Source organism: Arachis duranensis, chromosome 10, assembly GCF_000817695.3.
Source record: "Arachis duranensis cultivar V14167 chromosome 10, aradu.V14167.gnm2.J7QH, whole genome shotgun sequence".
NCBI lineage: Eukaryota > Viridiplantae > Streptophyta > Magnoliopsida > Fabales > Fabaceae > Arachis > Arachis duranensis.
In genome coordinates this window covers 9,872,605-9,892,442 of record NC_029781.3, presented here as the reverse complement: position 1 = coordinate 9,892,442, position 19,838 = coordinate 9,872,605, and the positions used below count along the sequence as shown (strand labels likewise).

The window sequence follows — 19,838 nt, the reverse complement described above, 5'->3', positions numbered from 1 at the left end:
ATAAAATAAAAAAAAAAAGAAAAGAAAGGCTAACGATACTAACACCCATGGTAACCCACCAGACCCAATTCCCTTCTTTCCAATTCCCTCACTCCCAGTCCCAATTCCCTCACTCCCTAACCCTAGCAGAGCAAACACCATCACCATCGTCAGCCCCCATCCCGCCTGCTCGTCGTGAAACCTCCCCAGCCACCGTGATTCCCTAGACGCCGCCACTCTTTTCTTCCTCCCCTTCTCTGTGCTCGTCGCGAAGCGCCACCAACCGCTGCTACTCTTCTCCTCCTCACCGTCTCTGTGCTCGTCGTGAAGCCCGCCTTTGTGATCGTCGTCGTCGGCAGCGACAGAAGGTGCCATCGTTGGCCTTGTTCTCGTCGCTGTCCCGGACGTCTCTGCTTGGCTTCTATCTCTTCAAGCTCGCTCTCTCTCCCTCTCCGATCTCACTCTGTCTCACGCGAAACGCGAACGTCTCTGCTCGCTTGTCCTCCTCGTCGTCACCTCCGTTTAACTGCTCGGCCATCACCTCCTCTCGGACGTCTCTATTGCTCGGCTGTATTGTCTTCTCCAGTGAGCACTCCTCCGGTGCTTCTTCAGTCCTTTTTTTCCTGAAATTAATTATGATTAAAAAATACTTCTGAGTTAATTATTCTTGTTAATTTGTCTGGTTTTTGATAATTTTTTTAAGTTAAATTTTTTAAAATAATTTTGTTGATTGTTGATGGTAATTGTTAATTCTGGGTTAATTAGTTGTTTTCTGAGTTAATTTTTTTCGCTGTTCATTGTTTTTAACAGAGTTGGATTATTGTTGTTGTTTTGTTCTGACCTCTGGTTAATTATTGTTGATTATTAGTAATTTTTTGAGTTATTTTTGTGTTATTTTTTCTAATTCTAAGTTAATTTATTACTTGTTGGCTTGTTGCCAAGTGAAATTAGTTAAACTTAAAAAAAACTTGGCTTGTTAGATTGATTCTGATTTATGAGCTTTGTTTTGTTATAATGATTCTGATTTTTGAGTTGTTGGTTCCTGATTTTTTCTAATTCTTCTAATTCTAAGTTGTTGATGGTACTTTACTGGGAATAAATGTGTCAATATGCAATTGAGGATTTATCTCTGATTTGATATTCGAAGAAGAGTTTTCAATGGATGATCTTGTTATGAATGAATGATCTTGTTTTCAATTGAAGATAAGTGTGTGTTCAATTGTTCAAGCCCATTGTTGGTCCAAACCCTGTAACAGAACTTTGCTAGGAACAAATGATCTTATTTTCAATGGATGCTAATTGCTTGTGTAGTTTGTTTGTTACAGAAAGTACAAAGGGCTCTTTTGCAATTTGATGTCCACTCAAAATCTACTTTTCAGTTTTTATTTTTTATTTTGAATGCTATATAGAATATTTTGGATTATGGATTCTTTAATTCTGGATTTTTGAATGTTACATCAAATTTTGTAATATGGATTATCTTTATGATGGAACAATGGAATACTTAATGATGATTATGATTATTAATGAGTAGTGTCTTTATTTAGTTGAAAACATGTTTAATTTTTGAATGCTATATTCAATTTTTGATTATATATTGAATTTTTTTTATAATTTTACTGTATATTTAATTAAACCGGTTCGACCACGGTTTGACCCCAGTTGGACCATTGAACCATTGAACCAGTTACTTGACCGGTTTAATGACCGGTCCGGTTCTCGTAACCTTGGTTCAAATAAAGTCATATGAGTAGGTATAAGTTGATTGAGTAGTTATAGCTTTCTTAATTTCTGCATTTGAATATATGATTAATGAATGAGTTAAAACACAAGGGATCTTCCTTAAAAGCATACCACATTTTGTAGATGAATAAAGCTCTACATCCAAGCAAAATACTTAACCAAGTCTAACCAAGTTGTTATAACAACTTTTCAAATCACACGCTCCTTCTCCTTCTCCTTCTCCTTCTCCTCGTCCTTGTCTTTCTTCTTCTTCTTCTTCTTCTTCTTCTTCTTCTTCTTCTTCTTCTTCTTCTTCTTCTTCTTCTTCTTTCAAATTTCTCACAGATTTTTCTTCTTCTCTTCTTCTTCTCCTCCTTCTTCTTCTCCTCCTCTTTCTTCTTCTTCTTCTTCTTCTTCGTTATCGTCATCACTAATAATACTAATATTTTTTGAACATCTTTATTAGTTCTGGTTTTCTTTGCTACCATTATTAAATAATTTTGGTTTATTTGTTAATTTATTTCGGTTCATTTGTGTGTTAATTAAGGTTCACTTGATACTGCTGATAATTATTGACCAAATTTTTTATTCTTTAAATAATTTCAATGTATTTTTATTAATGATTGAGTCTTTTTTAGCAAAAAGGAATGAAGTTATTTATTATCACGTTATTCAATTGTATTAGATTTCATTCCATTCTATTCCATTCAAGTTTCTTGAAAGCCATTCCAACCATTAGGATAAATTATTCATCGACAACACACCTGGACTGCAAATGAAACGAAAATATTATTAAAGAAAACCATTGTATAATATCAAATGAACTAAACATTTGTCCATTATATAAATATGAATTCAGAAACACCTGCATCTAGAATGAACCAAAATATTATCAAATCAAAATTACTGTATAATACTAAATGAACCGAACATTGTCCATTATATTTCATTTCAAAATGTTGGTTTTCGTTAGCAAAATGTTAGTGTTTTTGGTGATTACGATAACAAAAGAGGAGAGAAGAAGAAGGAAAAATTTCTCAAAACTTCTCATCACGTTCTTCTTTTCTTGTCTTGTTCATCTAATCAAGTAAAGAAGAAGAAACACATAATGCTACAAAATCACTTGATGGATTTGGATGTGTTTTTATTCATGATTCAATTTTGTTTGTGTGTTTGTTTTTTAATTAAGTTTGTGTGTCCTAATCATTAAGTAATTTCGATTCATTCTGGATTTAAATAAGGTGCATTTAGTCTTTTCTTGTTTTGAAAAGAGTTTACATTCTGAATTTAATTTTCAGTTCATTTTGATTCATTCTAAATATGATTTCAGTTCATTTTTGATCTGCAAAATTCAAAACTCTTTCTCCTCACCTTCTACTGCTTCTTTAGTAAGGAGAGAATGAGGAAAAAAATACAGCAGTAACAACAACAAAAGAATGACGATAAGAAAAAAACACGCGAAGAAGAAGGAACACGAAAATGAAAGAGGAAGAGGAGGAATGCGAAGAAGAATGCGAAGAAGAAGAAGAAGATACTCTGTGCGTAAACGAGCATGAGAAGAAGAAGAAGCTCCATACGCAAATGAGCATGAGAAGAAGAAGAAGATGCGCGTGTAATCCGCTCTTTTAATGAGAGTGATTTTTGCTGGTGTTAGGTCTACTTAAATGAATTTGGATGAAAAAATATTTGAATGTATAGTAACCCTATTTATAGATATGGAATGAAATTAAAACACCAACTAAGTCAAAACATTTCACCAAATCCTTTTTTTATTTTTAATATAAAAAAATTGGAAAAACAAAATACCTTTCTCCACAGATAGCTTAAGATCCTAAACCAATTTTTTAATATTAATTTAGATTTTAGAACCACACATCAAGAAGAAGAACACATGCAACAACACTATAAACAACATTGTCTCAAAACCAATGTTCTGAAAACCGGTTCGAATCGGCCGATCGAACCGTGAACCGTTGACAAATACGGTTTGGATAGACAGCAAAATCGAAAAATTCAGAAACTAAAATTAAACTGTCAAACCGGCCGAGAACTGGTCGGTCGAACCGAACCATGACTCGGCCGGTTTTTGAAATTGGCTAGCATTAGCAAAATGTTGCGTTTTGCATGCTGAAGAAGGGGCAAAGGGGATGCACCCTAGTCTCACCCACAGACCCACTCACACCTTTCCTCTCGAGCCTCCACAGTCCACCCTCACCTCTCGCTCTCAGTTCGCACGTCTCCGGTCTCCACCTCAAGTTTCCGGCGCAACTTCCGTCCAGTCCCGCCGTCGCAACGTTTGTGGAGCCACCACCACTGTTCGCGCAACCACGCTCCATCGCCAAGTCAGCCCTCGAAAATCACAGCCACCGCCACTGCCACTTTTCGTCGCGCAGTTAGGGACCGCCAGCGCTAGCTCTGTTCAACCCTTCCACCCCTTCGGCCTCCTCTTACTAGCCACTGTCCCTGTCCCGGTCCCCGCCAGCTCTGCATTTTTCCAGACTTCTAGCTTCTAACCCTAGGTATGAATTTTGATTTTTGTAACAATAATTGTTGAAGCATTGATTAATTGTTGACGGATGATTAATTGAATAATTTTTTATAATTATTGTTAGTTCGTTCTGTTCAAGCCTGTTCGAAGGTTACTTTGAAGTTTTGTGAAGTGTGAAGTGTGAAGTGTGAAGTGTGAAGTGTGAACTGCGATTTTTTTTATTTTTCTCCCCTAAATTCGGTTTTTTATGCTCTGTTCAGAAATTATTGAATGTTTTGTGTTTTTGTTGAATGATTATTTAATTCTTGATTAGCATTGGATGCTCTGCTTTGTTTGTGTACTATTTCTATACTGTGTTTGTGATTTTTTTTGGGTAATTCAACAAATTAAAAATAAACTTGCTGTTTAATAATATTTTCTTCCATTGTTAATCTAGGTAATGCAATAGGAAGCAGATATAAAAGCAGAGCTTTTAAGTCTGTGCGAGTTGTTGTCCATGTCCTGGTAAATGGATTGCAAGTTAATGTTATTTCCTTTAGTTTTAATGTTGGATTTTGAAACTAACCATAATTTCTTGCTTCTCAAGAATAAAAAATAAAAAAATCAAAGAAATAGAAAAGAAACAGGTATTATCAGTTAAATTCAATTCTGAGTATTATTGGTTGGACAATTATGAGAACATTATTACTGCTTGCGAGCTGAAAACTTTAGATTTAATTGATTTTTATCTAGTAATTATTGGTTGGGCAATTATCGTGTTTAGGGTTTTTAATTTGTTCTGTTTGGAATATGAAGGATGAACTTAAGAGAAGCTTGCTAGAATCTATGATGTTAAGGACCCTAACACTGAGTTCGTGTTCAAGTTCTGCACCCATTTCGGAGGGGGAAAATTCACTGGTTTTGGAAGTCCAACTTCTTTTGACAATGCATATTATAAGATTCTTTTGGAGAAGTCTTGGGCAAATTCAGGTAAGCTCATAACTAAGTTAAAAGATTGTTCTCTGAGTCAATTATTTGTTTAATGAAAATGAAGGAGTTGAAGGCATGTTATGCCTTCAAGATTCAATAACTAGCTTATTTTGATGATTTGTGCCTGTCAACAGATCTTAATGTTAGAAAAAAAAATTTCAGTTTCTTTGGCATCATTTTGTTTGGCAACAAGCTATAAATGACATGAACATCTGTGATTGATTTGATTGTGTGCTCAATTTTTCGGCTAGACCAAATATGTTCAATCTTTTTTTTTTTTTTTGTTACCTTTTGGTTTTTATGAACTTTTCTTGTCATTCTCAAATGCTGGTTTTGTTCTCTCAGGTGGCATGTCAAGTATGATTGGCCTTCCTTCAGATCTCAAATGCCGGTTTTGTTCTCAAATGCTTCAATATTAAGATTAAATTATTATATAAATGGGTAAAACAATTTAGGATTAGAAGCATAATGTTCAATTTTAATATTTAGATATTTTTTATCATTTAACTTTTGAGTTTGTATTTTGATAAAGATCATATGGTTTTAGTTGATGACATTTTATGTAGTGTTTTAAATTTGAAAGATATTTAAAGATTTATATTAGACTATAATAATATTGTAGGATGTTTATTTATAATTTATTTATTATTTTATTTTAAAACGGTTTTTTTAGTCGAACCACAGTTGGACCGGTTGAACCAATAAACTAGTAAACCAATACTTAAAGCGGTTTAATAACCGGTTCGGTTTTTCAAAACCTTGCTCAAAACACAACACTCTAAATATGCCAACTTAACTAAATGTAAAGGGGCAAGAAAAAAGGTAACATTTTTCATGTAAGTTACTCAAAAAAGATAACATTTTTCAGTATCACAGATCAGCAATAAAAGGCAACAACAACAAATTATCACCACAAAAAATATTTTTTAGAATCCAGTAAGCAAAAAAGTTGCTCAACCAGTCGAACACTAAACTATAAATATATGCGGTTAAGAGCCCCGATATTGCACCACTGTTCATGGTAGTCATTCATGATGGATGGAGGCCATGGAGGATAAACGGCAAATACATAAGAAATCAGTTTAGATAATAGAAGTTAATACACTAATTATGCGCATACATGATACATATAAGATTTACTTACAGTTAGGCATCTGAATTAAAGATGAAACACTTCAGAATTTACCTTCTAAGTATTTTATTTTAGGACATTTTTTACAACAACTTTTTATTTTGTAGAATATTCAGAAAGGTATTTTTTATTATTTTTTAATTTAAATAGTTGACAAAAAGTTATAAATATGTTGCTTTTAATATTTTAGTTTGTTTTCTCCTATCCTAAAACAAATATAAAATAATTTCACGGTTTAAGTAATAGTAACTCAAATAGATTTTGAAGAATAAGTTAGGTTTATATATAACCGAAACTAAATATAGACAAACTCAATTTAAGTACTAAACAAAAGTATTAACTTTATTAAATGCAGCATTGGATTAGCACAACATTAAAGAATTTTCTTGTGAACTTATTCAAATTATATTCGATTGATTTTTTAAAAAGAAATAACATATAAACTATGTATATAAGGACTATGTAATTTTACACAATTAAAAAAAAAACCGACGCTAAATTAAAAATATATCGGCAGTTTGGCTTTAACCGCCACTAAATATAACAGTCTTGGCAGCACAATTATTTTTTGCCACATTAACTGCCGCTAAATATAGCTTTTAGCAGCCATTACATCTGCTGTCGTGGTGACCACTGCTTAGTTTTTTTTTTACAGCAATTTTTGGTAACCGCCGCAATATTTTTATTGTTATCTGCCGAAATACTTATAGTGATATTTTATTTTTGAAATAAAATATTATTTTGATCTTTAAATTTATGCTAAAAAATAAAATGGTATCTAATTTTTTTGTTGTCAAAATCTTCTCTAATACTACACGAAAATTTTAAAATGATATTTTCATCAAGTAATGTTACTTTTTGGAAGAAATTGTCTTTAGTGACGGTTAGTTGTGAAAAAATAATAATAATTAGAAAACTAAATTATATAAAAATGAAATTATTTGAAATTTTCTCATTCGAACCTATCAATATAATGGCATTGCATGATATTCTCTGCTTAACAATTTTCTTCTTTCTTTGATCATTAACTCTGTTTTAATATTATATTGAAATTTCAAATTATATATTAAAACACAACACAGTCAGCAAGTATTATTTGTCATTTGTTATTCTTATTTCTGTATTTTTCAATTTTTTTTACATAATTTAAGTTTCTAATTATTTTTTCAACATATATTTAACAAATAAAAGGCGCATATTTGTAAAAGGGTAATTGTTAAACCAAATATTTAGGAGTTAAGTCTCAAAGTAGTCCTTGAACTTGTACTCGAGTCTCAAAGTAATCTCTGAAATTAATAATTACTCAAATTCGTCCTCAAACTTGTACTCCGGGACTCATAATAGTCCCCAAACTTGTACTTCGAGACTCATAATAGTCCCTCAAACATTTTCCGTTCATCAGAATCTTAAAACGACGTCGTTTTGAATAAAAAAAAAAAGATAAAAGAAACGTGGCATAAAACCCCCAATCCAAAAAAAAAGAAAGAACGCGTAGTGTACCCAGACCCCACCCTTATCCCCCTCCCAATTCCCAATCTGTTTGTTCCCTTCCCTATCCCCAACCCCTTTTCCTCTTCCAACCTTTCTCTTTTCCTTCTCCATTCCCAACCCGTCACTGAAAGGGTGGAAGATTTTGGGGTGAGAATAAATTACACGTTCTCAGTAGGAAACGGAAATGCCGTAAAAGTAGAGATTAAAATGCAAATAATCTATTTGCTCAAGAGAACTATATTTTTACCAATCCCTGAAATACTTTTAAATTTTACTTTAGATAACTAAATACTTTCTTTTAAAATTCCGAGTTTAAAACAAAATTCCATTCACAAAACTTGTCATATTAACTAATTCTCAACCACATAATTAATCCTCAACAATCACAACATCAATTCTTAAACACCTCAATATATTCGCAAAGTAATAGCTCAAGAAAGAGATCCAGACCAACATACAAACAAGTCAAACAACACAATCACAGAGAAGTAATACAAGCAAACACAACCAAATGCAAAGGTGCAAACAAGGAGTCAAGGATGATGCATGTCTAGTCCTATCGCAGGTAATGAGCTCATTTGTCGGCTTCGACCCGCACCCGACGCAATCTGACTCACAAGTTAGATAAGGCATTCCAATGGCATAACCTCTGCAAATTTCTACTCCTTGCAGGCGCTGATTCTCCAGCTGAAGTATGCCGAACATGACCTCTGCAAGTACTTGCAGGCGCTGATTCTCCAACTGAAGCATGTGCCCCTTTCTCTTGGAAGCCATTCCATATACACGAGCGTCCCCGCACAATCATTCATGTTAGAATATAATTAGGATCAATTAGAATCAATTAGTATTATTTAGTATATCTGAATATTTATTATAGGAGATTACGTCTTTATTATTACTTCCCCGTCTTTATCACCAAAATCGGGTCCCTCCTCAATCAAATGTTTTGCCATCACATCCTTTAAATACATTGGCTTTTCATTCTTCTTATCTTTTGACTATAATTTGTGTATTATTGAGTATATTCAAGTTGTCTGCTCAAATTGTCTATTCAACTTGTCTAGAATGATACAATATAAAAGGGTATTTATAGGTACTAAAAGAATCGTAATAATAAAGACGTAATATCCTATAATAAATATTCAGATATACTAAATAATACTAATTGATCCTAATTGATCCTAATTATATTCTAACAAAAATGAAGAGAGAGTAACCGAATTGCATGGTGAAACCGTGAGCTTCCCGCATTTCTTTCCTCTTCGATTTCTTTTAATTCGTAACTCCAATAAAAAAATCTAATCCGATAAAAGTGTTCGTATCCTCCTCCTCTACATGTTGGCATACATTACTTTTATTCGGTAGAAGTTGACGGTGATGTAGCTCCTCTTCCCTTTGAGTTAGGCCAATTGAAATTCTAGGAGGCACAGACGACTTCTGACATTTTCTTCTTCAGCAATTCGGTTAGAAAGCTTCTCCAGAATTTTTGTTGATTCTAATTTCGTACGAAGGTAGCGGGTTTATTTTGAAATTAATTGTTTTAAATTATAAATGCCACGGAAGTTTAGTGGATATTTACAAATAATTTATAATTACTTGGAATGACTGAATGATGGGTTTGAATTGAAGCTGTGATTTATATTGGTTTTCTGATTTTGATGGAGTTGTTGAAATTCTAATTTTGTGTGATTATGATGAATTGGTTGAGTTGTGGCTGTGAAAGGTGATTAAATTAGTGTTACCTGTTAAATTGTAATATGATGAGTTAATTATTGAAGAAATTGTCGTACTGATAATTGTTGAATGAAGTTGGATTTGAGTTTGGTTTAAAAAGTGATGAATTTGAGGGAGTCTGGATGGGTGGTGAAGTCCAATTTTTAAGAAGAGATTTCGTTTTAAGTTATGATATGAGTTTGGCTTGTTAAGAAAAAGAAAGAAAGAAAAAAGAGAACACAGCACGTTTAATTATGAAATGATTGAAAGGTTACGGGAAGGTGATGGAAAGTAAATAGTTATGGTGTTGATTTGAAAATGTTAAACCGTGGGCTTTATATGTAAATTGTTAGAAACAAGAGACTATAATTTGTGTATTATTGAGTATATTCAAGTTGTTTGCTCAGGTTGTCTATTCAACTCTTCTAGAATGATACAATATAAAAGGATATTTATAGATATTAAAAGAATTGTAATAATAAAAACATAATCTCTTATAATAAATATTCAAATATACTAAATAATACTAATTAATTCTAATTGATCCTAATTATATTCTAACATCCCCTCAAACTCAAGTGACAACTTGAATTTGAAACTTATTTACTCTTGTTTTTAATAATTTTGAAATGCAAGTTCGATGACTACTGAATGAATTAGAGAAAATGCTTAAATGAGTTGATGATGATTTGGCAAGGCAATGGTGGTTAGGTGTCATAATATTTATCAAAGGAAATGGATATATATATGTGTCATTGTTATGTTAATGCATGCATAGTATACATAATAGTATCAATCTTTCTTTTGCCTTTGTTCCCCTTGGCTTCGGCCAAGTATTCTTCTTTTCTTTTTTTTTTTCCTGTTAAACGTTAATAATAATAATAATAATAAAAATAATAATAAATTAATTATTTAATTTTAAAAAATTTGAGATGTTATATTCATCCTAGACAATCACATTTTGAATAATTAACTATTTTAAGGGTGAGTTTGGATTAGTTTTTTAAAATTAGATTAATACACTAGATCAGTCTTTAAAAAATTTTTAATCAAATAGTTTAATCATAAATAAATTTTAATCTCCAAATAAATTTCTAACATTTTATTTTGTTAGATATATCGATATTCACATCAAATTTTTAATAAAAGACAAATCAACTTCTGTCATTTATTTAATAAAGACATATCAGTCCTGAAAATTTTTTAAAATTATATTCTAAGATCAGTCTTTCTATATAGACAAATAATTTTATGTGGGACTAATTTATCTAAGGAATAAGAGTTTTGAAACTTATTTAGTGATTAAAATTTGTTGAGAACTAAAGTATACAATGAAAAAAATTTTAAAAATTAATTTACGGCATTATTCTAAAAATTATTTTTAATATATTCTTATTATAAAAATAAATTTATATTTGGATAGGAAATATAAGAAATACTTCTTTTAATAGAGAATTTACTATTTTTCTTAACAAGTTACTTTTTAAAAGAAAAACATATTCCTTGTTTACATTAAAGAATTTTTTTAAAAAAAATAGAAATGCCTGTATTTCTTTACTTTAATAAAATAAATACAAATCGAGCACTAATAAAGCTGAAGAAATTAAACTCTTTCATCCTATAAACTATAAGGAGGAAATCGCCCAATACAAATTTAAGGACCAAAATTATTAAAGTTTATTCAAATATTCATCATCAAAGTCCAAAAATGAAAATGATAATAACGGATCACGTTGACAACAGCAACAGTTGAAGAACTATATACCTAGTTAGCTAGTGTTCCCCATTTACTTTACAAATATATCATATAAAATGCAATGGGCCACTATGACTTTTATACTAATTCCCCTCCTCCTATTTTATTTCCATCGAATAAAATACCCAACACATGAGTTCATGTGATCACGAAAAGTACCTGAAAACGATATTTGGGTTGTTATTGACCACCCTTTTTATAGAATGAGAGCTATACTAGCTACTCCTACTATGTAAGTTTGTTACCACAATACAAAATCTCTGATTTGTTTGGCGACTCATCAATCAACAATTCCTTGTTTGCTGGTTGTTCCCTCCAACTTTTTTTCTTTTTTCTTTTTGTCCTCTCTTGTCAACTTATTCTAAACATATATATTTGTTTGTTTGTTTGTTTGTTCACGTTGTCCATAACAAGAAAAAGAATAATGATGTCTTTTCACTTGATAATTTATTACTTCAACACATTAGTTTTGCAACTATGCAAGGATTCCTTTTGTGTGTGTGGTTAATGTGAATAAACTACTTTTATTCCACCTATTATAAGAGTGATCATTTATTAAACAAATGAATTTTAGACAGAGATTAATTTTCAGATGATCTTTTAAATCATTTAAATCATTTTATGATTCTTAGCTATCAATTTCACGTTTTACATTGAAGGTAATTCATCAAAATAGGTGACCGTAGTAATGTATATTGTATAGGGACATGGGCTGATCTGCTTTTCACCATTTGTAAAACAATGGCAACAGAACAGAGTTAGTCGTACCAAGGAGAGGCAAAGTAGAACAGAACATTAATGGCGGTTCTGGATAGTAGCAGCTTTGATGACCTTCTCCTACAGTAGCCACTCCAGCAGTGGCGACGGTGCAGTTGCCTCTTCATTCTTTCCCCTTTCTTCGTTTCAAATTCTTCTTCTTTAATGTTTGTGTTCTCTCTTCTTGTCTTCTTTTTCTATTCTAGTGGCATGCTCTCTCTCTCTCTCCCCATCATGCCTCACTCTTCTCTTTCTTCCATGTTCATTCTTCTTCTTTGCTTTTCTTAATCTCTATTTAAGTTCTCTCCATCTCGTCTGAGTTGAATAAAGAGAAGGTGAAGAATCTCGAATGAACTAAATCAAAGGAAACAAATAAGGTGAAGAATTCAATCAGAGGAGAAAGCGAAGAAGATAATGTGAAGATGAAGATGGTTCATGGAATTAGGGATTAGGATTTTAAATTGATTCAGGGTTGTCTAACTGTCTAAGAAAAATATAGGAAAAATATAGAAAAAATATAGGAAGACAATGAGAATAATGATTAGAAGTCATGAAATATTAAAAATATAAAATAAAATATTTAAAAATAATTGAAAAATAGTTAGGAGGACTTTGATCGTTTTCCATAATATAAAATTAAAACTTACAATAAGCTCCTTTGATTGAATAATGGAGCATCTGGTGTCATTGTTTCCCAATAATAAGGTGAGTAAGTGTGATGGGAATGGTAAGGGGTAGGCACACGAAGTGCATAAAAAGAAGTTAAACTAAATTAAATTAAGAGACAAAAGGAAGTGGGATTGAGCAGCAGAGCAAGAAACCATCTTTGTTTGCTCCCTGGACCCTGTTACCAGGAATGTTTGCCGGTGCTCAACTCATTACGACAAAAGGGGTTAGACTGAGACAATGTTTATGCCACTAATTTCCTTTCACTTTTAATAATTAACTATGACTAATAGTATTAGAATCTTTTTAATTTTATAACTTACGGATACTCATATGTTAGATCAACTGCATCAGAAATACCGCATATCATGTTATGTTTTTTTATTTTATTTGTATCCTCAGGCCTAAATAGTAAATACTATAATAGACTAACTCATGCATTAAGCTATTATTAAGCAGATTTATTAGAGGGATAGCGTAAGTTCATGGAGAAAAGTGAAAACATTGAAATCAAGCTCATACTTATCAAATTCCGTTGGATCAAATCGGTTGAATTGAAAATCTGGTCACCTTATTTTCAAATGAAATTGGATTATTCATTATTATTTGAATTAGTTAAACAACCAATTAGGTTAAATTTGGTCAAATTTGGACGGGTCAAACTAGGTTATCATTAGACTAAGTTACTATTTGTTGTACATGTTTTTTATTAATATTGCACAAATTAAATTAATTATATTTACAAATTTAAAAGAAAAAATAAAATTTTATTAATTATAATATTTGTTATTTCTATGATTATGATTTTTATTTTCGTTTATGTGAATAGTTGAAGGTAATAAGTATAAATTAACTAATGAATTATTAAAATCTGAAAATAATAATTAATTTGATACAATAATAAAACTAAAAAAAGATATTTATAATGATAATAAGAAAATAAAATTTTATATATTTAATTATAATTGAATTAACTGATTCAACCTATGACCTATTGATTAAGTCAGTATTGTAATAACTCAATAATCTAACTAGTTTGATTATCAATTCAATTTAAAAATCTATAATTAAAGCAATATATAGGATAATTTATATGAATAAATCGTTTGGCACTCTATATTCACCCAAATGTCCTTTTATTTTGCGAGATAATATTTAATTTGGTTTTTGAATTTGCATACGAGTCTTAATTTAGTTCCTAAAATTTCAATTGTCTTTATTTAATTCCCAAACTTTGCGAACATAACTTATGTTAGTCCTTGAAACAATGTTTAACGTACAAACGTTAACGGAACACTGTCGTGGACAGCCGGATACCACACTAAACTTTGTAAAATGATGGCGTTTTAGTTTTGTCACTCAAATAACTCAAAAATATCGTAAGTGGTGTTTATTATTAAAATCATTTTACAAGTTTCAACGTGACATCTGATGGTCTATATCAGCACTCCATTAACATTTTTGTATTGAAAATCGTCTCAGGAACTAATGTGAGACACATTTATAAAGTTTGGAGACTAAAGAGAGGGATTTGCATCCTCTAAATTTTGAATTTTTATTTTAGAGGGTAAAGTGTTTTATCCTTGAATAGTTTCTCTCTCATATTTACTCTTGGCCCCACCTATAAAATAAATGGTGAGAGATCACACTTTACTCTCTAAAGTGAAATTCAAACTTTAGAGGATCTAAATTCTAAATAGAGACAATTGAAACTTTAGGTAGCGTTTGGTGGAGAGACAGAGACAGAAAGACTGAGACTGAGAGACTGAGACTAAGAGACAGGGATTGAAACAAATCTCAGAATTCTATTTGGTGCAAAATGGGAGACAGGAATTGAAACAAGAATGAAACTCTAATTTAATTTGCACAAAGGGTAAAATTGGAATTAATTAATTGAAATGAAAGAATTTTAGGTATAAAATGTTATTAAAGTTTCAGTCTCCATCTCTAAAAATTTCAGTCTCTTGTGTCCCTACTTTTTGGAGGTACTGAAATACTGAAATTTTGGAGATAGAGACAGAAATTTTAGTACCAGTCTCTGAACTAACAAACACGATACTGAATCTCAGTCTCTCAGTCTCTGTCTCAGTACCTGAAAACAAACGCTACCTTAGAGACTAAATTAAGACTCAGCATATAAGTTTAGGACCAAATTAATTATTAACTCTTATTTTGCATATACATGTCCCTTTTTAACTTATGTAAATCGTAACAATCGAATTCGATTAATCGATTCTTCTATTTACACGAGTCGATTAAATCCGTCAATTTTGAGTACATCAACTAGGTAAATCGTAGTAGGCTACGACTATTTACATGTATTTATACAGGGACCCATGTAAATTGTAGTACCCTCGATCTATTTACATGTATCATGATTCAAGTGAAAAAATTATACTAAATTCTAGTGGGCCATTATATGTATCTTGAATATAGAATTGAAATTTTGAAACTAATTAGGTTATCACGGTTCAAAAATTATAGATCCGTTCTTGGTTAACTAACAAATGCTTAAAAAGTGATCAAATACTAAAAGCGATGTCAGGGACTAATAATTTTTATCTACATTAGCCAACACTATGAAATGGCTGCAGGAAACATATCATTTTTACATAACTTTTTTATTTATGTATCATTTTTAACTTGATTAAACAATTTTATCAATATAAAAGAGAAACCAAACGGATCTAAAACTTCAAATTCCCACGGAACCATAACCCTATGAAATGGCTGCAGGAAACATATCAGATACATACACAGATAAAGTAGTATTGATTTCCTATACAATATAAATGATAGTTACTTTGGAGTTCAGAACAACTCTTCAATTTGTCCGTAAACTAAAGGATGATTTATCATCAGTGTCAGACTAGAATAACTGAAGAAGCACACACCAATCTCCAGGTGAATAGAACTTCAATGTCTTCCAAATGGAACCATTTAAGATATATGCAGAATCTCTTGCTATAATTCTATAGCCAAAGGGTAGCAGCTAGAAACTTTTTAAGAACAGTTGGGTCCTTTCTGGAGCATGCCAAAGTAATTCCTGTACCTTTGCGCCAACCCAAACATGCCCAACGTGCCACCGGTATGAAGCATCACCACTTCTGATTCTCTATCATCTTCTTTGCTAGAAAGGAGCATTGCTGTTTCCCAAGCGGCCAATGTGTAAACAGGATCCACCAAAATCCCAGTCTGCTGAGCAATTTGTTGGCATGCTTCCACCTCACCTTCCAAAACATTACCAAATCTAGAATTGGAAAATAAGGGGCAAATTAAGAGTCTGAGAGACCAACCATAAATAGGCACCCAGGAGTTTCTTAGAACTAATGCTTTTGCATTTTTATGAAGGTTTATACTTTATAGGCCTTAGTCCAGTAAAGTGGCTGCAGAACTAGCATTTTATCACATGGTGTTGTAGCAGATAACATAAAAACTAGCATCCAGCCGACCACTTACTCTTTGAGGAACTTTCAGTTTGATTTTTTGTTAATTATTATTTAAGATTTCCTTGCTTTTTACCTTCTTGGATAGTTTGATGCATCTGCTCTGAGCTTCTTCCGTTTTAGAGCTGTTCTTTTTTTTTTTTCATTTTCTGGATTTAAAATATTAGTTTATAGTATTAAGATTTTCCATGGAGCTAACTTTGATCCCTTTTTTCACGGGTTTTGGCTGTATATCTGTTTATGTAGATGTAAGATGAGCTAATGAGGCTCATATGTCTAGGTTTTGATCAGAACCTATCACTGAGATTTAGGTACCATATGTCAGTATGACACTTGGGATAACTGTTCTAACAGTTCTAAATTACAAGGATTCATCTTTAAGTGTGACTTAGGACTTCAGGAGATGATTTGTAAAATGCTCACTTGGTTTTATAGCAGCTTGCTGTTATATCAATAGTAAGTGAGACTGAGTTGTTCTTGATTGGTTAATGAAAATCTTTGAATGTCCAAGGCTCAGTGGCTGAGTTGTTCTTTTGGTTTTGTGTGTGCTATGACTTCACATGGAAGTACTGGGCATGTATTGAGCAACAATGAGGAGTCATGACTTTATGGGCTTATGGTTTGAATGATGCAGTTTAACGCTTGCTAGACTAACAAAATCAAAGACACAGGCATGAGATGCAAGATATTGTATGGATAAGATTAAGCTAATTTTGTAAAGGGTTGTGGTTGGCATGATGCTCCTCTAATGCCGTTCGCATAAAGGACTCCGCTACAGACTACTGTGCTACCCAAGATGGTGCAGGAAACGTTTAAGAGATCAGAATGGAATGTTTGTCACCATTCTATGTCTTCTGTCTTTACTCCTATAATTGTTTCTTATAAATCTAGATACACTAGGAGCTGGGAGCATGCCCTCCTCCCACAGTGATGCGGGGCTGGTCAATATATATAGTGCCTGTGTTCGGTAATAGGCTGAAGAGTCCAGTGATATGTAGGTGAAGGCAAATGAGTTTTATACAAATTTGAAAAGGGAGAGGCACAGGCATGACAGAGAAGGGTTCGCTGAGGTTGGGATAGTAAGGAGCAAAAGGATCAACGAAACTTAAATTTTAATATTTAATTCATAACTCTAAGATGTAATTCAGTAGCAATACATACAGTGAAATCTTACCTTCTTGGACGACCACGTTCCACCCAATACACAATCCCACCATCTTCATTTATGTTGTGGTCACTAAACTGAACATTAAAATGGTTCTGGAATTCAGAAATCAAACGTTCCTCCTGTTGTTTGTATCCATCAATTTTGTCAGCCAGCATGACTGCATGTACCTCCCATGGAAGCCTGCACGGAAGCAAGAACAAAGATTATGATGATTTAATGTTGTCATTCTACTATGCCTCAAAATTTTGAAACATGACAAAGTAAAATAATTTGAAATTACTTTCAACTGAAATGGAATGCACACACCCTAAGCATAGGGCTGCAAGTCCTAAACCAACAGCTGTTGTGCCAGTTCCAGCATCTATAACAAATTTCAAGGCCCTTTCTTTTCCAAGTAAATGACTCTGTGATAAGTATTGCACTAACCGAATCATACCTGTACATAGAAACAATATTTTCATAGTGTTATTGCAACAACCAGCAATTAGACTTCACTAAACTAAGCACCAACTTAAGGAAATAAATAAAATGGATACATTCTCATAAAGTCAATTCTGTTCTTGTAAACATTTTAAATTACTTATGACTATTTTCTGTTGAGATGTTCAATTGATACTGGGACCCAAGCCTCATTTAAGATAAATTCAATTAAGGCATTTTTTCTTGTTTATTAAAATACAGAAATTAAGAAATGTTCTTTAAGATATGCCATCTTTTCCCCTCCTAAAAGAATAATCTTCTGATTACCTAGTAGAGCTACAGAATCACCTGCACCTTCATTGACAATTAAAAATTTCCGTTGAAGGTTTCTGTCACTTCTACTTACATCAAATTCCATCAAATTTGCAGTAGACAATTCTGTTGTTGAAGAATTTTGAGTGATATCGCCAAACGAAATGACAGAACCACTGTTACCAGCCACCGACTTAGCATAGTCCTTAAGCATGTTTTCTCTGTCGGCATAAATATTTCTCGGAACATATGTGACATTTCCATATAATGTAGACATCAAGTTATAGCCAGTTAAGATTTCAGGCTGCTCTCCTCGTAGAAGCAGGTGTGATGCAATTCCTCTCTCAGCACACAGAACCGCTGGGGAGAAAAAATAAATAAATAAATAAATTCTGATTTCAAAGGTAATATAACATCAACTAAAAAAGAAAAATCAGCATAATATTAACGATAACAAACAAAATTACCTACCAATAGCAGCTGTATGAGCACTTTGACAACCACCACATGTAACCTAGAAAATGCCCAAGCTGAAAGTTATTTGATATTGTAAATCCTAAAGTTAAGAAAATTTAGTAAAAGTTACTAGAACCAAGAAAAATTCAGAACAAATCAAGGACACTGATTACATACAGCAATCTAATATCCTAATTATATAGAGTAAAAATGAGTTTTAAAAAAAAAAACGTAACAAAAAAAGTTTACAAGAGCCCTGATTCTGTTAAGGCCACTTTAACTGAATGAATTGAAGGCTCAAGAATCTAACAAAAAGGAATCCATTCTTCCAAAGCCAATAAAACGAGCCACCAGAGAATGGTTAAAGGTTGTTAAAGAACATGATTCAACAGAAAGTAATGGTTAAACATGACTTTAACAAATTGATGAGAATGATTTTACCACATCAGTCACAGAATAGTCTTCAATAAGGGGAATCAACCCATCCAACTTTCTTGCTTTGTTGCCATTAATTAGTGGGTGCAACAAATCGTCACGCACCACATAGAAGCATTTCCCTTTATTTTTCATATCCCTAGCGCCATGACCGAAATCAGGAACGGTGTTCAATAGGAAATTACAACCATCTGATCCATGTCTAGGTATTATAACTTGGTGAATCTTTGTTTCAGGGCTTGGCAGTGTCCATCTTCTGTTGAGTATCTTTTCCATAAATTCCTCATTTCTAAATCTAGGTTTTGAAAGCACCTAATCATGAGAACGATTAGATATGTCTAAGCTTAATTCAATTGAGTAAAAATGAGAAAAAGGAAAACAACTACATTTAACTACATAACAAGTGGCAACAACTTCACTGTATTTTTTATTTAAATATAATAGGAGCAAATATCAATAGTAAACCCAAATAGAATTGCTTGGAAAAAGGAAAGGATAAAGTATAGTGTACCTGAAGAGTGTTAGAATTTTGAATCGCGTTTAACATGGTGACTGCTACATTCTTAGCGGGAAATTGTTGGAGCTTCATGTCATAGCACTTTCGCATCTTACAAGACGTCGGTCAGTTCATTGTGGTTAGAGTTCAGTATTCAGGTACAGAGGGAGAGCGCGAGCGCCAGCCAGAGCAAAGGAGCTAAGCTTGTCTATTTTGGGAGGTATGGCATTGCTCAATCAACAAGGATAAATGATAAAGGCAACTACTATCATGAATCGCAACAATATTTTTTCATGATTCTTGTTTAAAAAATATAACTTATTTGTTTAGTAACATTTTAAATAAAGATAATACTTTTACTTTAAATAAAAATTAAGTCTTATAATCTATTATTTAATGGTCAAAATAAAATATCTTTACATAATGATAATCA

At 32.3% G+C, this 19,838-nt stretch overlaps 1 protein-coding gene across 3 annotated transcripts; it reads right to left on the bottom strand.

Moving 5' to 3' along the window:
- Positions 1 to 15,266: 15,266 nt before the first annotated feature.
- On the bottom strand, positions 15,267 to 19,630 carry LOC107469008 (D-cysteine desulfhydrase 2, mitochondrial). 3 transcript variants are annotated; one of them, XM_016088396.3, is made up of 7 exons: positions 19,421 to 19,630; positions 18,916 to 19,221; positions 18,490 to 18,532; positions 18,034 to 18,378; positions 17,593 to 17,722; positions 17,293 to 17,466; positions 15,267 to 15,922 (listed from the first exon to the last, which is right to left on the bottom strand). In XM_016088396.3, the coding sequence occupies exons 1-7, from the start codon at positions 19,514 to 19,516 to the stop codon at positions 15,676 to 15,678; spliced, it is 1,341 nt and encodes a 446-aa protein (XP_015943882.1). In that variant the 5' UTR covers positions 19,517 to 19,630; the 3' UTR covers positions 15,267 to 15,675. The 3 variants fall into 3 exon arrangements, with proteins under 3 accessions (XP_015943882.1, XP_020988446.1, XP_020988447.1); XM_021132787.2 differs by having other exon boundaries at positions 18,916 to 19,204; positions 19,421 to 19,535; XM_021132788.2 differs by lacking the exon at positions 18,916 to 19,221.
- Positions 19,631 to 19,838: the final 208 nt, after the last annotated feature.

Bases quoted from the DNA above. Each gene is read 5' to 3' on its own strand.
- LOC107469008 (XM_016088396.3), bottom strand. From the start codon at position 19,516: ATGCGAAAGTGCTATGACATGAAGCTCCAACAATTTCCCGCTAAGAAT. The intron at 19,222-19,420 runs GTACACTATACT...TCTCATGATTAG, and splicing joins AAAATTCTAACACTCTTCAG to GTGCTTTCAAAACCTAGATT. The intron at 17,723-18,033 runs GTAATCAGAAGA...TTCTATGTACAG, and splicing joins TGATTCTGTAGCTCTACTAG to GTATGATTCGGTTAGTGCAA.